Source organism: Artemia franciscana, chromosome 20 (genome assembly GCF_032884065.1).
Source record: "Artemia franciscana chromosome 20, ASM3288406v1, whole genome shotgun sequence".
Taxonomy (NCBI): Eukaryota; Metazoa; Arthropoda; class Branchiopoda; order Anostraca; family Artemiidae; genus Artemia; species Artemia franciscana.
The window spans coordinates 3,414,788-3,432,368 of NC_088882.1; the positions used below are offsets into that span (position 1 = coordinate 3,414,788).

The window sequence follows — 17,581 nt, forward strand, 5'->3', positions numbered from 1 at the left end:
TTTGATTGGAAATTGAAAGGGCTAGTGCCCTTTACACTCCTCCCAATATCACGCGATCATGTAGGGATTAAAAATAAGAGACCTGAGAAATGAGTTCCTTCTAAATATCAAATTACATTAAGATCTGGTATTCTGTTCGTAGGTTAAAAATACCTCAGTATTTCTAATTTTTCCGAATTAACACTCCTCCCCCAACTCTCCTAAAGAGAGCGGATTCAGTCCAGTTATTTCAAGCATGTATCTAAGACTTGTGTTTATTTTTCCCACCAAGTTTCATCCCGATCCCACCACTCTAAGCGTTTCCCATGATTTCCCGTTTTCCTCTTCAACTCCCCCCAGTATTACCGTATACGGCCGGGAATTAAAGTAAGAGCTATGAGTTACGAGGTTCCTTCAAATATCAAATTTCATTAAGATTTGATCACCGATTCGTAAGTGCAAAATCCTTCACTTTTTAAATTTTTCCTCTCCCTCTAGCCCCCCAAATGGTTAGTCGGGAAAACGACTGTTATCAAGTCAATTTGTGAAGATCCCTGACATGCCTACATATTTTTATTGTCATAGCACGTCCATAGGCACCCAACTTGCAGAAGCACTAAAATCCCCCCCAACTCCCCCAAAGAGAGTGGATGTGGTCCAGTCATGTCAATCACGTATCTAGCTTTTCCAAATTAACTGTCCTTCCACTCCCCCCAGATGGTCGAAACAGGGAAGTGACTATTTCTAATTTAACCTAGTCTGGTCTTTGATACACCTACCAAGTTCATCGTCCTAGCTTATCCGGAAGTGCCCAAACTATCAGAAACGGGACTGATAGACAGACTTGCCGAAAGACCGACAGAAATTGCGATCGCTGTATGCCACTTGGTTAATACCAAGTGCCATAAAAACGAACAAAAATTATTATGCAATTGAGGGAGGTTGCCCCCTCTTCAGTGCTTGATGCTTCACGCTTTACCTTATTTTTCAGAAATTTCAAGAGGTTAATATTTTAATTATACGGCCTTTGTCCCAAAGAACTTGTGTTTAAGGACCCACTCTTAAATAATTGAAACAAAAATGTCACTTTAATTGATAAGAAACTCTTTCTAAACCACCATGGTCTGCTTAGATCTAGGATATATATATATATATATATATATATATATATATATATATATATATATATATATATATATATATATATATATACATAAATGAGATAATAAAAACATGAGAGAATTAAAACTAATAATGTTTTTAAAGTTTTTTAAAACAGTCCGAGTATACTCACTTTAATAAAGTTTAACCAAATCCTAGTTGAACGTCCTTGAAGTAATGATATTCGGGATGATTTAAAAGTTTTTAAAAACACTATCAGTTTTATTTCTCACATTTAATGTGAGTTTTGGCATTTTTTCTGGTGTTGTGCTGAAGACATAGGACCAAAATATCCACTGAATTGAATTCCACTGTCTTAGGAAAACTATTGTTTCTACTTTGTTTGTGTTAAATACGGGAAAAAACAGTACGGTCTTCGTCGCTATTTTCTTATAAAAAAAATTTGAAAAAATTCAAACATCAATAAAGAGTTAGGTGTTGAGGATGAGGAAACTCCTTTCTTATACGTAATAAACTGTATTCGTCCTAAGTTTTAATCTTGCTCCTTACTTTCAGTCGAAAAATGCTTGCTTTTTTATTGAATTTTTGATCATTTTTTAAAATAATGCCATAAAATCTGGCCCCACCTTCTCGAAGAAATCCTCCTCCCCATAACAATATCCACTAGACAATTCAATCCAGGTGAAAATTTATCACGGATATTAACCCTTAATAAGAGTAAGATGTAAAATTGAAACGGAAAACAGAAAGGAAGATATATAAAAATAGTTTGTATAGGAATTTATGTTAATTTCCTCAGTGTAAAATTTCCCCTGACTAGTTTACCCCCTGGAAGCTTACCTCCCTGTGGAAACCACCCCCGTAAAGAACCCCCAGCTGAAAATTCACCCCCACCCGAAAATATATGCATACTTCCCAATAAAAAATTACTGTGTGCAAATAAAGGGCAGAATTTTATAACAAAGATCTTTCCCTGAGGCTGTGGGGTGGGGGTCATGTTGTATCCAAAGGAATAGTTTTTGGGTCTATCAACTATGGTGAACAAAATGGCAATCTCAAAATTTTACCGGACGATTTTGGGACGAAGGGCCGTGGAGGGAGACTAGTTGCCCTCCAATCTTTCTTGGTCATTTGAAAAGAGCACTAGAAATTCTAATTTTCGTTCGAATGAACCCTCTCCCAATATTCTGGACCATTGTATCGGTACGATCACCCCTGGAAGAAAAAACAACAAAGAAACACGCATCCACGATCTTTCTTCCGGCAAAGAATAGAAAATTATACATTTTAGCAGATAGAATGCTGAAGCCTCTGAAATAAGGTTCTCTGATATGCTAAATCTGAATATGTGGTTTTCATTAACATTATTTAACTTTTAGGTGGTGTTTCCCTCCTTTTCTGGAAATAAGACAAATTTTCTCATGCTCGTGGCGTTGGATGTGTAACAATAAACCTAATAAAACTTTTATATTTTGAATCAGCATAATAAGCCAATTCTTATATCTATTAGTATTAATCTTCTTTTTTTTACAGTTTCGATTGCCGTTGAACCGTGTGTTGTTGTTGTTTGGGGTTTGACGCGTTCGACCAATAGGTCATATGCGTTCATATCAATCAGTTGTTATGTGCCTTCCATAATCCCTAACTTGCTTGGGTGTCACTTCAGTCAGTAATCACTGAACCAGAACAGTATCACTTGACTTACTGATGGAGGGGGGTTATTTGCCTGCAGCAACTGCCTGCGTTGAAAAACGGGAATCAGAATACTGCAACTATGCATTGTCAAGCAGCAACTAAAATACATGTACAACACAATAATAAAAAGTAATAGAATTTTTACACATTATAACCAATATCATACAACCAAATGCCAATAAAATATTTCTAAAATGATAAATAGGGCAATTCTAAAAATCCTATTAAATAGGTTATAAAAAAAATTTATAGGGAATGAACCAATCCAGTAGTCTTAATAAATCTACCTAATAGGTTTGTGCTTAGTTTTCTAGCCCAAGGAGGAGACGTGTGATGTCCCAGAATAGAACGCATTGTGAATGCACTAAATGCCTTCTCACAGCAATTTCTTAGTACTTCTATCTCTTTTTCATATTTTCTACAGTTAAAGATGATGTGACGTATATCTTCATACACTCCACATGTGTCACAGTTGGGGGATGGAGCCATTTTCCACTGGAATAGTGTTGATTTTGTCTTTGCTTGGCCACATCTAAAACGAAATAGGCAGGTAGAAAGGATGCGAGAAGTGAGGTACATTTGTTTTGAAGGCTGCTTATACTCATAGAGATCGAGGAGCTGAGTATGGGAATAATGGAGTCAGGCCTCTTCTTCTTCCAAAATTTTTGAGCTGATTGAAGAAAGAAGTTCAGGACCAGTAAAAGGGGTTTGAGTGATCCGGCCTAGTTGGGAGGCTTGTTTTGCAGCCTGATCTACTAATTCGTTTCCTGTTATACTACAGTGTGCTGGAACCCATATGGATAGAACAGATATACCCTTTTTTGCAAGTTGAGTCATCAAATTTTCAGTCTCAATGGCAACAATTCTTGCTTGGTGTGAGAGGTAATCGAGAGCTGAAAGTGAATCAGTGCAGACAATATACTTCTGATGTTTGCTCTCTGTTTGGCTTGATATGGCTTGAAGTGAAAATTTAATTGGTTGAGCCGTGTCTCTCCTCACTTTTCGTTGCTAGGAAGTGTTTGATCAAACTACCGCCACCTTGCATCCATTAACGGCAGCAGGAACTAAAAAATTGGCAGTAATTTTAAATTTAGGAAATGCTTGCCGGCTATAATCCAATAACTCAAGCTTTTCTTGGTACCCTTCTCACATGGGGTCTTACTGCTCTTGGCTCAGGATTAGTAGTAGTTTTTTCGCAAACAAATTCTAAGCTTCAGGTGTGTTGGTAAACAAAATATCTAGTTCTTGGATAGGCTATTCAGATTAAAATAGCCTAGGCTACCTATTTTAGTTTGAAATAGCCTAGGTCTATAGGATATCTTAGGCTAACATGTAGTTCATCAATATATATATATATATATATATATATACATATAGCCTATATATATTAGCCTAATAAAGTATTTATATATCTGAGAAACAAATTTATCTCTAAAATAAGATGTTTTGGATTCATATATAGCATTTGTATTGTTTACATATTCAATTTAACCCCTTTTAAGAACCTCAAAGATGATAGCCTACCTTTTTTGCTATTTTGATAAGGCTTGTTTACCTGTGATTTTGAATTAAAATCAGCTTTGTGAAAATGAGGATAAAATTGAGAGCCATGGCTAGTTAGAGTAAAGCTAAGACAGATGATCTCAGTAAGAGGCAAAGGTGGCATAACTTTCAGTGTGTGTAAAAAGGATTCATTTGCCTGTTGATTGATAGTTTACCATCCAGTCTATAGCAGAAATAAGATTAAGATAGGCATAGATTAAAGATCAATCAAATAGTATATCAGTTCTGTGAGCCATTTAAAGACAATTATCTACCTGTGTTAGTTTCAATCTTGTTAAAAGTTATTTACAGGGTTACCCATAAATTTAATTGGCAGTGATAGAATTGAGAATCAAATAGCACAGGAAATAAATGTTGTGGGTAAGATTAGAAAAGAGGTTATGTTGAAATTGAATTTATTGCAGAAACAAATGTCCTATTTAGATTTAAGATGAAATTCTGATTCTATATTTAGTTTTGTTTTGTATCTGAATACTTTGTCAATTCATTCAAGTACTTATCTACATTAATTACTAAACTAGGAAACATTCTTCCTTTCTCTTGTCTTTCTTTTTTGTTTTTATTCCTTATGTTTGATTGGGTTGTGTGTGTTAGTTTCTGTGTTTTTGCTGATACATATATATATATATACATATATATATATATATATATATATATATATATATATATATATATATATATATATATATATATATATATATATATATATATATATATATATATATATATATATATATATATATATATATATATATATATATCACATTTTTGTCACTATAAAATCATGTGATTCTTTTTTCAATGTAAAATTCAGCCTAATAAAACTGGGTAATAGCCTTAGTAGGATATTTACACAGTACCTAATCTTAGACAAATGATTTGGTGTAAATGTATTTGCCATAAACCTGAACAATAGATTCTTAATCTTAGATATAGCATAAATAGTGAGGAGTGACTGATGATTAAGAATAGCCTAGTTAAAATTGACTGTCTAGGCTACAATCTTTCATAAGCATTTCAATGAATCTTTTACTGACACACCCCTGGAACAGCAGCTTGTGTGAAGGTGTTGTGTTAGAGCATATAGAGATACATATTAATATTCCTAAATTTATGCTCTATTTGTGGTCTTTATTGTGTTTTGACAATTCATAGTAGAGTTGTAGAATAGTGGCTCTCCAGAAGAAGACATTCTAGAACAAACAGAGAGGCATTTTGGTAAAATTTTTAGATTACAACATAAGTTAGCTGGAATGAAAGTGAATACATCCCTTGATGCTTTTTTTTTCTCTTTCACTATTCAATAGGATTGATTTCTTTTGGGGCTAACTGTATTTTGAGCCCTTAGTTGGGCTACAAACAGTAAAATAATCCATAATGACCAAAAGTTTAAAAAGTGTAGTGAGAAACAATTGCCATTTGTAACTGCTTCCAAAGTGTGAATTATTATTATCTTTGGTCTTGATGAAAGTAAATTGTAACTTTGGAAGAAAAAATTGATGGGATTTTTAAAAAGAGTATGAAACCCTTCAAAAAGGAGATCACACCAATTATACCACTTTCTAGGTGGCATAATAAATATTTTACAAGGATTTAACTGTTGAAGTGATGACTAGTTATTTAACTTATCTTAACCTATTAATTCATGTAACTTTGGTGTCCAAGAGATGAACATATCATACCATCTAAGTGCCCTTTAGCACAGTTTCTTGTAAAAACCTTGTAAATGATCAAATATAAAAGAAGTATACTAATATAATTAAACAGTACTGTTATATTCCCTAATTTATTTTCCTTCCAAATATCATGGACGTTTTTCTGGAAATGTACCTTGCCCCCTTTCTGAGAGTCTCATAGGCTAATATTCTTACTAACTACTCACTGTAACACCAAGTCACCTGAGGCCAGTGTAGCTGCATATACTTCTGCTCCATGCCAATCTATTTAAAGCTTCTCACTTTGCACCCTTCCTAGAAGTCCTAATTTCCTGTAAATCTTTTTTACAATCTTTTTCCAGCCTATTCAGGGACCACCTGCTTTCTGTTTTGCCCTAGAAAGCTGGCCAAAAAGGACAATCTTTCATCCTTCATTTGCAGAATATGTACTTGTCATTTCAATTTTTCTCTCTTTACAACCCTAGAAAGTAGGATTAAAGCAATTTTTTTTAGAGCTTCCTGTTTAAAGTATTTCAGTCAGATTGGTACCCCAAAAAAATATGTGGAGAATTCTTCTAGAAAACATCTAGCAAATCATTCTGTCTTTTCAAGTGCCCATATTTCTGAGCCCTGCTTGACCACAATCATCACTATAACTTCCAATAATCTAACCTTGGTTCACAGACTCATCTTTTTATTCTTTTAAAATATTTCTTGAAGAAAGATAAACTATGTGTTCTGGTACTAAATTTGATTGATGTTTTGGCATTTCAAAGCTGAAGATTTGTTTATGACACTAGGAAGTATATTTGTAGCTTAGTAGTTTTTAAATGATTATTTTGACTTTAAATATTTTTGTAGCTTTATTTTTTTGTTTTGAGGATTGTGTTTGTTGTTATGTTGACCTCTGGCAGGTTGTTGCTGCACTGAATTGTCAGTAATATTGGTTATGGGTCTTTTTTGTATATAGGTCAGTTTCATTGCATGGAAATCAGTATACTCAGTGGCTTCAATCCTCCCTTGAATTTCTGTGAAGTGACACCCGTGAGTATACCACTGACCATTTTTGTAAGCAATAGAAGCTTAATGTCACAGAGGCATAGGTACTCTGAAAGACAGAGGAAGATTAAGTAGACGTTTTCCATAGGAATTGCCTATGTATTGTTTTGAGTATCTGACTGACTGAACATGTCTCAAACAGTAGGCTGTACAAAAAAGTATGGTTCAATCCAACTTTTTAGGGCTGTAGTGAGAAAAATTTTGAGATGACTAGGGCATGTTTTTCAGATGAAGAATGACAGATTGTACTTTTTGGCCAACTGTATTGAGCCAAACAAAATGCAGTTTGTCCCCAGTTAGGGTAGGAGGATATTGTAAGGAAAGATTTAAAGGAAATGGGAACTCCCTGGTAGGGTATGAAGAGGGAGGCTTAGAATAGATTGGGATGGAGGTTGAGCATGTGTAGCCATGCTTGACTCTGATGGCTTTGTGCTGGAGTGAGTTGTTAGTAGTAGTAGTAGTAGTAATCCCATAGTGTTCACAAATGGTTCATTACAATTTGATTGAAAAAAAACTAGCTGGTAAAGCAGAAAAAGAATGATGAAAATGTGAATATCATTTCTAATGAAGAAACTTAGGATCTTCCAATTTATGAAAAAAAGAAGTACTATTAACCATTATTTGGTTGCAGTTCAAGAGATTGTCAATATATTCATCCACAAAAAATAAAGGAATCATATGTTTACTAAGCACAGGGAACCATGGAAGCATAAAGGGATGGCTATTATTTTTCTGTTCAAATTTTATCATTTTTGTATCAAATTTTTTTATGCCAAATTTAAAACAAGAAAACATGAATATAAAATAATTAAAAAATCAGATAAAATATCTCAGACCTGACAACTTGAAATGGTTTGGTTGTATTTGAGAATCAGAAGATTGTTGATGTTTAATTTTACACACAAAAAGCTCTATTGGACTACTTAGCTTTGCTTCTTTTTTTCTGATTCAACATGGCAACACTGACGAAAATGTTGTACTGCCCCAAAAACTTCATATTGATGGAACAATCAAATGAAAATTCTTAAGCCTGAAAGGATTTCAGGTATGAATTGATCTAAAATAAATTCAGGGAGAAAAATGTTTTCATTATAATGCTCCTAGTGCTTTTAAGCCAAAGCTTTGGTCCAAACTGGACCAACATGTAAAAAGCACATTAAATGTATGTGTTCTCTGTAATACATGCGATTTTAATACTATGCTTGATTTATGGGTTTAAAATGAATTAAACACTCCTAGGACCACCAAGAGATTATTATTACTAGGATAGTTCCCAACAAGCCCTATATCCATTTCAAATAGAAATAATGAAATGTGAATTTTATTGGTATTATGCGTTCTTGATATTGGTGTCTGGAGAAGGAGAACTAAGCTAGATCCTAGCCAGAATTTGTTGGGTCCTCTGGTGTGTTTAAATATATATGATCCCAATTTCTAGGCTCTTGCATGCAGTTGTTCTATTAAAAGTAATTAATGCTTCAACCAAGTCATAGGCACTGCCTAGCCTTTTAGTATAAAGTTAAATGTCAATAAAATAAAAAGTATTGTGAATATAAGATCTCTGCCTGATCTACTACCCAATAACCAGATGATGATTAAATCAAGAAGTCAAGCACAGAATTGACCAGAAAATGCCTCCTTCAGGAAACTAGCTTTGATCTGGTACAGCCAGTAGTAGTCTGTGTGACTCAAGCTGAGGCTGTTCAACTACTGTGTCCTTTTGCCACTTTCCTAGGTTTCCAAAACCTGGTATTTAGACCAATAACTTGAACATAAGCTCTTTGGGTTCAGAAATATGTGCTTAAGACACACTCTTGACATCAACAGGACCCAAAGAGTAAATAGAATACAATACAGCAGAAGACGTCTCAATGACTGATAATCCACTCAGCCAAGTAATCAAGTACCTCAAGTGGAGATACCTTTGTTTCAAAATGTGCATGGCCAATATTCAACTACCAAAGTCGTCCTCCAGTGACAGCTATGCAATACCAAAAGAAAAGGATGCCCAAAGACTTTCTATGATTTAGCTATCTAGCTGACCTTGCAAATCTCAACGCATTGCTCCATCCCAAGATAACTGCTACTGCTACTAACAACCAACCACAGCAACTAACCGCCTGAGGCAAACACAGCTACACACGCTCCTCCTCAATCCTAATCTATTCAAAGCCTTACTTTTTACACCCTTCCAGAAAGTTGCCCTTCCCTTAAATCTTTGTTTATGAGATCTTCCCAACTGCAGACAACCTACTTTCTTCTAGCTCTAGATGGTTGGCCAACTAGGACAATCTTTGGCAGTCTGTCATCCTTCATCTGCAGAACGTTCCCTAGCCATCCCAACCTTTCTCTCTTCATAGTCCTAGAAATTGAGATTGAACCAAATTTTTCATACAGCCTACTGTCTAAGTATGGTAAGTCAGCTGGGTAGCCAGAACAATCTGTAGGCAATTTCTCTGGAAAACATCTAGCAATTCATCATTCATTTTTTGGAGCGCCCATGCTTCAGAACTATGTTTGGCCACTGTCATCACTGTGGCTTCCAATATTCTAATCTCGATTTGCAGACTTGTCTTCCTACTCTTCTAAACTTTTTTTCAACTGTCAAAAGACACCCTGAGCTAAAGGTGTCAAAAGACACTTTTACTAATAATACTACCATAGTAAGTGAAGCTGTCTACTTGTTCAATCTTTTGTCTTCATTTGTTGAGACGTGAGTAAAGGGCTAGTTATATTTGTTTGGACTGATATTGGATAGATTCATTATTAATTGTGTTTTGGATTATTCAATTATTAATTTTAGTTTATATATTTTTTTCATTCTAGTTAACGGACCAATGAGTACTCGGGGATTTGCTTGGATATTTGTGTTATATTCATGCATATGTTTTTGGTTTGTGTTTTTTTTTCAGTAAGTTCAATTCAATTCTTAAAAGTTTTGGAGCTTTCTGGATACCAAGGAAAACATATTGTTTTGTTTTTGAAATTTTTAGTGCATTTGGAGTTGAATGCCTTTTTTATAACAGGTTTTCATTGACATTTTATTCTTTTGAGTGGTGCTCACCTTCATCTCTAGCTAGATTTTCATGCCTAGACACGTGTTTAGACAGACATGTATGTCCAGACATCTGCCTTCCATAATTAACATTTGATACTTGCCTGCATTAAGGTACAGCTTAGCATCTAGTTCTAGAATCAAAAACGTTGTGTCTAAAGTCCAAAACTTAATATCTTAAATTCTACCAACCAGGATACTTTTATTACTTTTCTATGTTCACAAGTAGCGTTTAGATGTGGCCTGTGTCTGTCCAAACTTCCATACTTGTGAAAGCGTCTGACCAGACGTCTATATTCACGGATCTTTTTTGTTAACAATAAAATTCCTCATTTTTGTAGTTAATTTAAAATATATATGATTGCTTGAGTTTCCATTTAACCAATTAAAGCAACTAGATTTCAATGTCCTTGGAACTTTGAACATCCTGCTGCTGTTTTATGTTTGCAATAGAATGACACAGTTACTTTTTTTTAGTTTTTTTTTGTCTCTGTTGCCGCCATTTCGTGTTCCGCAAATTGTGCCGCCATTTCGAGTTCACACTGGTGAAACATATGACGTTACATCACGTTTTGTAATTTTACAATGTAGATTTTGCATGTAGGTTGGAGTTCTGATAAGAGTTTTGCATTACGTTAGTTTCTGTTATGAAAAAGTAAATATAGCAGCAATGAGAAAGAACTTTTTGATGAGTAATTAGTAAATATTGAGAACAAAACTTGTAAACTTCCCCTAGAACGCCTTTCACACTTAATCAGAGCTTGAGGTTTCATATTCGTCCCGAATTTTTTATATTTTGTATTGAGGTATGTTGCTGGTATGATGCTTTCTGCTATTTGTTTGAGCCTTTTAGCCCCTAATGTTGAACTGTTTTTTTTTTAGTCTTTGACAAAAACGTCAATAAGCTAAGCGTCTAGGCTAAAACTAAGGCGTTTTTGTCTTAGACTAAATCAACTAACTACATCAAAAGTTTGTCTTTCAAATTTCTTTTAGTGGGAAACTTCTTGAGGTCTGTTGCTGGTGTGATGCTTTCTGCTTTGTGTTTGAGCCTTTTAGCCCCTAGTGTTGAACCGTTTTTTTTAGTCTTTCATTAAAACGTCAGTAATCTAAACTGAAACTAAACGTCTAGGCTCAAACTAAGACTTTTTTGTCTTAGACTAAGTCGTTCATCTCCGTCAGACGTTTATCTTCCAAGTTTGTTTTAGAGGGAAACATCTTGATGAAAGTCTTAAGTATTTTGCTGGTGTGATGTTTTCTGCTTTTGGTTTGTCACTTTTAGCCCCTAATCTTGAACTGTTTTTTTAAGTCTTTCATTAAAATGTCAGTAAGCTAAACTTAAACTAAACGTCCAGGCTAAAACTAAGACGTTTTTGTCTTAGACTAAATCGTTCATCTACGTCAAATATTTATCTTTCAAATATATTTTAGAGAAAACTTCTCGATGGCAGTCTCGGGTTTGCTGCTGGTGTGATGCTTGCTGCTTCCTATTTCAGCCTTCTAGCCCCTGCCGTGGAATCGGCTGAATCAAGTGGTACTTATGGTTCATTTTCGTTCGTTCCAGTGGTTATTGGCTTTGCCCTTGGATCTCTTTTTGTGCAGCTTGCTGATCATATAATTTCTAAGACTGGAGTAGAAGCCCCTCTGGTTGATTTAGGTATCGTTTTTTGTTTTGGGATCTGAAAGAAATGTTTTGTTCCCTTTTCATTTAGTTTCATTTTCGTAATTCGAATGTTTGGTGTGATAGTGTATGTTAGTTGACTTTGTTTTGGCTTTAAATTTTTATAGGTCTGTAAGAATTAGTAGGGCTTTTGCTCAAATTATACCTTTAAACTAAACAACATAATAAGAGAAAATAAAAATTACCTTTCCGAGACTGATTTTTAAATAAAAATTCACCTAAAACAATTGCAATAGTTTTGCAATGGATTTTCGCTGAAGGGGTAGAGACAGGATGATTTCGCCTTGTCCCCCTTAAAATACTGAAAATACGGACATTTTGAAATAGTTATTAACATATCAGGAATATTTATCACTTGAAAAAAATCTCAAGTTGTTGATGGAGTCAACTAGGAAATGTATTTTAACTTTCAACTTTTTTGCATGCTGACCGATGGTATTTGTAGCACAGGTAACTGGTATCCTGATTTTCTCCCTTTTTCCAGGAGTGCAATGCGTCTTTGGGGGAAAATTATCTGACTCTTACGTGTTTTACCCCAGATTTCGCCAGGTGCCCATTTAGAGCTGAGTCGACTCAGGCTGAGCTTACAGAGTCACACCGCTGACCCCCGTCCCAAACCAAATAACTAGCGACACAAGGACTTAACCCCCTGTCCTCAGGATTTCAAGTCTAGCCATCTGGCTAGGACTGCTAAATGTATTTTGGGCTCATTTAAAATAGTTTTGAGGTCATTTCAGATAACCCACTGTTCCACATTTACAGATGATTTGGCCCCGTGTTGGTTTGAAATCTTCTTCTTTGAGGACTCCCACCCGAATAAAAACAATTCCATTTTCTGTGAAACTAAAGTTGGTCTGATATTCCTCATTAGTTACGTTTTAACAGCCCTAAATTAATTCCGAGTGTACTTTTTTCTATATTAGTTTTTATGTAATCATGCCTTCGCATAGGAGGTAGGGAGATGAAATACTCTTAAATTCATCTGAAGAACTCCCAAGAAATTTTTGAACTTGGGAACGTACTTTTTTTCATATACTCTGGGTTAATCCCCCGATTAATCCCCCGTGTGTTGTTGAGGATAGATAAACGGTTATTTTACATAAAAAATGTCCTATTTTTTTTCTTTACTTCAGTTTAAGTTTAAGTCAAGGGTCCTAGCTTATGCAAATAGTGCTGTCAGCTTTAAAAAAATGGGTCGTAGGTAAGTCTGAATAGAACCATGAATGTTGTTATCAGGGTCGTAATTTGCAATGAGGCAGGGAGGACTGCCACCTCAGACCCCAGTTTGTCCCTCAAGCTGAAGTTTAGTTTCTTCAAAAATCTTGTCAAAACTAAGATATGCCTGCATAATTCAAGCACCCAGAGAAACAGGTCAGTTTTCTTTAGTAGGCTATATCTTTGCCTTCGTGGTATTATATGGGTAATTTTTCATTATTCACTGTTATTTTCACTTGATTTGGGAAAGTTGGCGCCAAATTTACCCCCCCCCCCAAAAAAAAAAATTGTCGAAACTACGCCACTGGTTTTACACCTTGGTGAAATTAGAATCAAGCACATTTCTCGGTTGACAAAGTTTTACGGTTCTATGAACCTCCTGAATAGCCTCTACAATCCCGCCAATCTCGGGATTGCTCACAAATCATATAAGGAATGATTTTGTGAGAAAGATGAACCAAACCAGGGCAATTATATTTATCCCACATGATATTTGTTTACCATTAAAATTTGTCACATATTTTTATTTCAGTGGTATACTCTCCTCGGTAGTGTCGTTTGGGGAGGGCAAGGGTGGAGATCACCCTAACTCCCCCGAAGAGAGTGGATCCAGCCAAGTTACGTCAATCACGTACTACGACATTTGCTTATTCTACTCACCAAGTTTCATCCCGATCTCTCCACTCTAAGCGTTTTCCAAGATTTCCGGTTTCCCCCGCCAACTCCCCCCAATGTCACCAGATCTGGTCGGGATTTAAAATAAGAGCTCTGAAACATGAGTTCCTACTAAATATCAAATTTCATTAAGATCCGGTCACCCAATCTTAAGTTAAAAATACCTCAATTTTTCCATTTTTTCCGAATTAACACCCCCCCCCCCAAAGAGAGCGGATCCGTTCCAATTATGTCTATCACGTATCTAGAACTTGTGCTTATTCTTCCTTTCAAGATCCGATCACCCTTTCTTAAGTTAAAAATACCTCATTTTTTCTAATCTTTCCGAATTAACCGTAATAAGACTCCCCTCCCCTCAGATGGTCGAATCGGGGAAACGACTATTTCTAGTGGTCTGGTCCATGATACGCCTGCCAAATTTCATCGTCCTAGCTTATCTGGAAATGCCCAAACTAGCAAAACCGGGACACACAGACAGACAGAAATTGCGATCGCTATATGTCGCTTGGTAAATACCAAGTGCCATAAAAATCCAAGCAACGCAAAGACATGCTGTAAGCTTTTGACTTTTTCCTTCAATCTGATTTTACAATCCAAAGAGAATCTGATTGTCAGATTCTGAATTGAATTCAGGATCAATGATCATACAGTTGACTCTCGCTAGCTCGAAACTCACGGGACCACAATTTTTCTTCGAGTTACGTATGGTTTGACATATGCATAGTTCGTGTTATAGAGGTCATTCTACATAAAATTTGACTTATAAAGGTAACGAGTTTTAGAGGTAAGCCAAATGAAAATTCAAATTATAAAGATTCGAAATCGCTAAATTTACTCCCTATAGCCACTACAAAGTTAAGAATAACTTTATTAGTGCATCATACACTTGACATATCAAAACTTTGCATTCAAATATCAATAATAAATTTAGGTCGCTAGGAAAATTAGGTCGCAGCAAGGTTATTCGAGGGACTTAAAAAAACAGTGTGGTACAGTTGAAAGTTTTTCAACGGAAAGCAAGGAACGATATTTTGAAAGGAAGATAAATCATTTCGTATGTGAGGGGAGCTGTCCCCTCCTCAATCCTTGTTTTTATGCTAAAGCCTTAAAGTTGCTTCTCATTACATTAACAGAATTCATACCTGAACATTAACAGAAATATGTTAAACAGAAGCAATGTTATGCATGGTTTTTTCTCGACTTAGACAAGTTTTTCCAAAAGGATTGAGAATAATTCGAGATATCGAGGTCGGAGCTATCGAGATTCGACTGTATTATAAATACAAATCGAATTTGACAACCAGATTCTCAATTTGAGACTCCCGATTGTTGTTCGAAAAAGGCATGTAAACATAACGCAAACTGGTTCAGTGGAACTTATAAAGCGTTAATATTTAGTCCTCATCGCAGCAACTCCAATTAGGCGGGGGGGGGTGCATTTGCCTTAACCAATGTTAACCCCTCCCCGTAGGTTTTAAAACAACTTTTTTGTTACTGTCATTGAAAAAATCGAAAAAGAACAATTATTCCCACTCCACTCATAAATTTTGAAAAATATTCTTTTTCGACCATCATTAAAAAAAAAAGATGAAGAAACCCTTCCAACCCTTCATTTTCATAAAATGGAGTCCTTGCCTCTTCATTTAAAAGCTGGAAGAACCACCTTTGAGGCTCACCTTAAAGGTGGCTCTTCCACCTTTGAGGAGGGGGAACATTTTGCTTGCCGACTAGGGGAGTTCTCAAATATCTATTCTAACCCTTGGTGATACAAAGGCTATCAACCCTATATTTAACTACACCATTTTTATTTTCTTTAGGATGTGATAAACATTTTGAAAAGTATTTATCCGTTTCAAGGATATCAGCTTTGTGTCAATTTAATCTAATTATTGATTTTTTGTCTTTACAAGAAATGCTACTGTCCTCGTTCCTCTATTCTTTGTGATTTTTTCATTTTGTTTAATCTATTCCTCCTGAGAGACTTGGGCGCTTGTAATGCTGATTAATTTTAAAAATAAATTCTTTAATTTAGAATGGTTTATTTTAGTTTAACATCCGAATCTAATTTATTTTTAAAACCACCAGATATACTTAAAAATTTTTAATCTAGATTGCTTTTAATTTATTTTTATTTGACTTCATTTAATTTTTGATAAAATCCTTCAAATTTTTTAAAATCCTAATTTTGCTAATCCTAATTTTAGGATTTAAAATCCTAATTTTAATCCTGGACCACTAGAAATAGTCGTTTCCCCGATTCGACCATCTGAGGGGAGTCTTATTACGGTTAATTAGGAAAAATTAGAAAAAATGAGGTATTTTTAACTTAAGAAAGGGTGATCGGATCTTGAAGGGAAGAATAAGCACAAGTTTTAGATACGTGATAGACATAATTGGAACGGATCTGCTCTCTTTGGGAGGGGGGTGTTAATTCGGAAAAAATAGAAAAATTTAGGTAGTTTTAACTTAAGAACGGGTGACCGGATCTTAATGAAATTCGATATTTAGAAAGAACTCATGTTTCAGTGCTCTTATTTTCAATCCCGACCAGATCTGGTGACATTGGGGGGAGTTGGCGGGGGAAACCGGAAATCTTGGAAAACGCTTAGAGTGGAGAAATCGGGATGAAACTTGGTGGGTAGAATAAGCAAATATCGTAGTACGTGATTGACGTACCTTGACTGGATCCGCTCTCTTCGGGGGAATTAGGGGGGGGTCCAGGGATTTGGCGAGTTTGGTGCTTCTGGATGTGCTAGGACAATGAAAATTAGTAGGCGTGTCAGGGACCAGCACAAATTGACTTGATAAAGTCGTTTTCCCCGATTCGACCACCTGGGGGGCTGAAGGGAGAGGAAAAATTAGAAAAAAGAGGTATTTTTAACTTGCGAGTGGGTGATCGGATCTTAATGAGTTTTTATATTTACAAGGACCTCGTGTCTCAGAGCTCTTATTTTAAATCCCGACCGGTATTAAGCCTTGTTTTGACTTGAAAGGGGGAAGAAAAGGTCAGGTAGAATTAAAAAAATGGTTAATATTCCAAATAAGTTCTGGGAATATCCATATAAAAACGGGTAGTAAATTTTTACCTTTTTAACTATTCAAATGTTGTGCCAAAATTTGACTTCTTTACAACATTTGATTTTGAGGCTTTTTTACAGTTACGTTTTGTGGTTGCAGTTGACCCATTCCCGTAAATTCCCCTTTCTAGAGTTTGAAAAATTCCTTTTGGTATTCTTTTTGAAAAAAAAAAAATCAAAATTGATTCCTTGCCCTATATTTTAGAAAATATATTTTTTGTATCTTCATTAAACCCTCCCCCTACTTTATGATGAATCGACTCTCCAGTTTGTGTAGAATATGCTGTACAAATATGCAAAGCTTCATTGGAATTTTTGAATTAATGTGTTTACTGGTGGAATTTCAAAAGTTGATAAGTAGATCACTGCTGCTATTAAGCAGGTTTTTTATAAAAATATTTGATATTATATTTTATTGGCTTCAAGAATGTCTAAAACTTGTTTTTGGGTCGTGGGGGGGTCAGGTACAATTACTAAAATGGCTAATATTTCAAGAAAATTGTCCAAATTAAATAAATTACCTCAAACTCCCAATAAAAATTCGTAATAAATTTCTACCTTTTGAATTTTCAAAAATTGAACTGAAATTCAATTCGGGGGTCCGAGTCAAACATGATCTTATTTTGGGGATCATTTTCCTAAATTATCCCCATAAATTTGTGAACCCCCGTAAATTATCTCCATAAATTACCACAAACTCCCAATAAAAATGGGTTATAAATTTCTATTCCATAAATTTGTGAATCTCCATAAATTAGCCCCATAAATTTATAAATTTGTGAAATGTTGCGGGGATTGTGAAATTTTA

The 17,581-nt window shown here is 35.2% G+C and overlaps 1 protein-coding gene across 1 annotated transcript in view; it reads left to right on the forward strand.

The window, feature by feature from the left end:
* The first annotated feature begins 3,855 nt into the window (after window positions 1–3,855).
* LOC136040304 (zinc transporter ZIP11-like) overlaps window positions 3,856–17,581 on the forward strand; it is a 52,616-nt gene continuing 38,890 nt past the window's right edge. Inside the window, exons 1-2 of the mRNA XM_065724546.1 lie at window positions 3,856–4,013; window positions 11,557–11,782. Of these exons, the coding sequence (XP_065580618.1) occupies window positions 3,894–4,013; window positions 11,557–11,782 (346 nt within the window). The 5' untranslated portion in view covers window positions 3,856–3,893. The remainder of the gene's footprint in view (window positions 4,014–11,556; window positions 11,783–17,581) is intronic.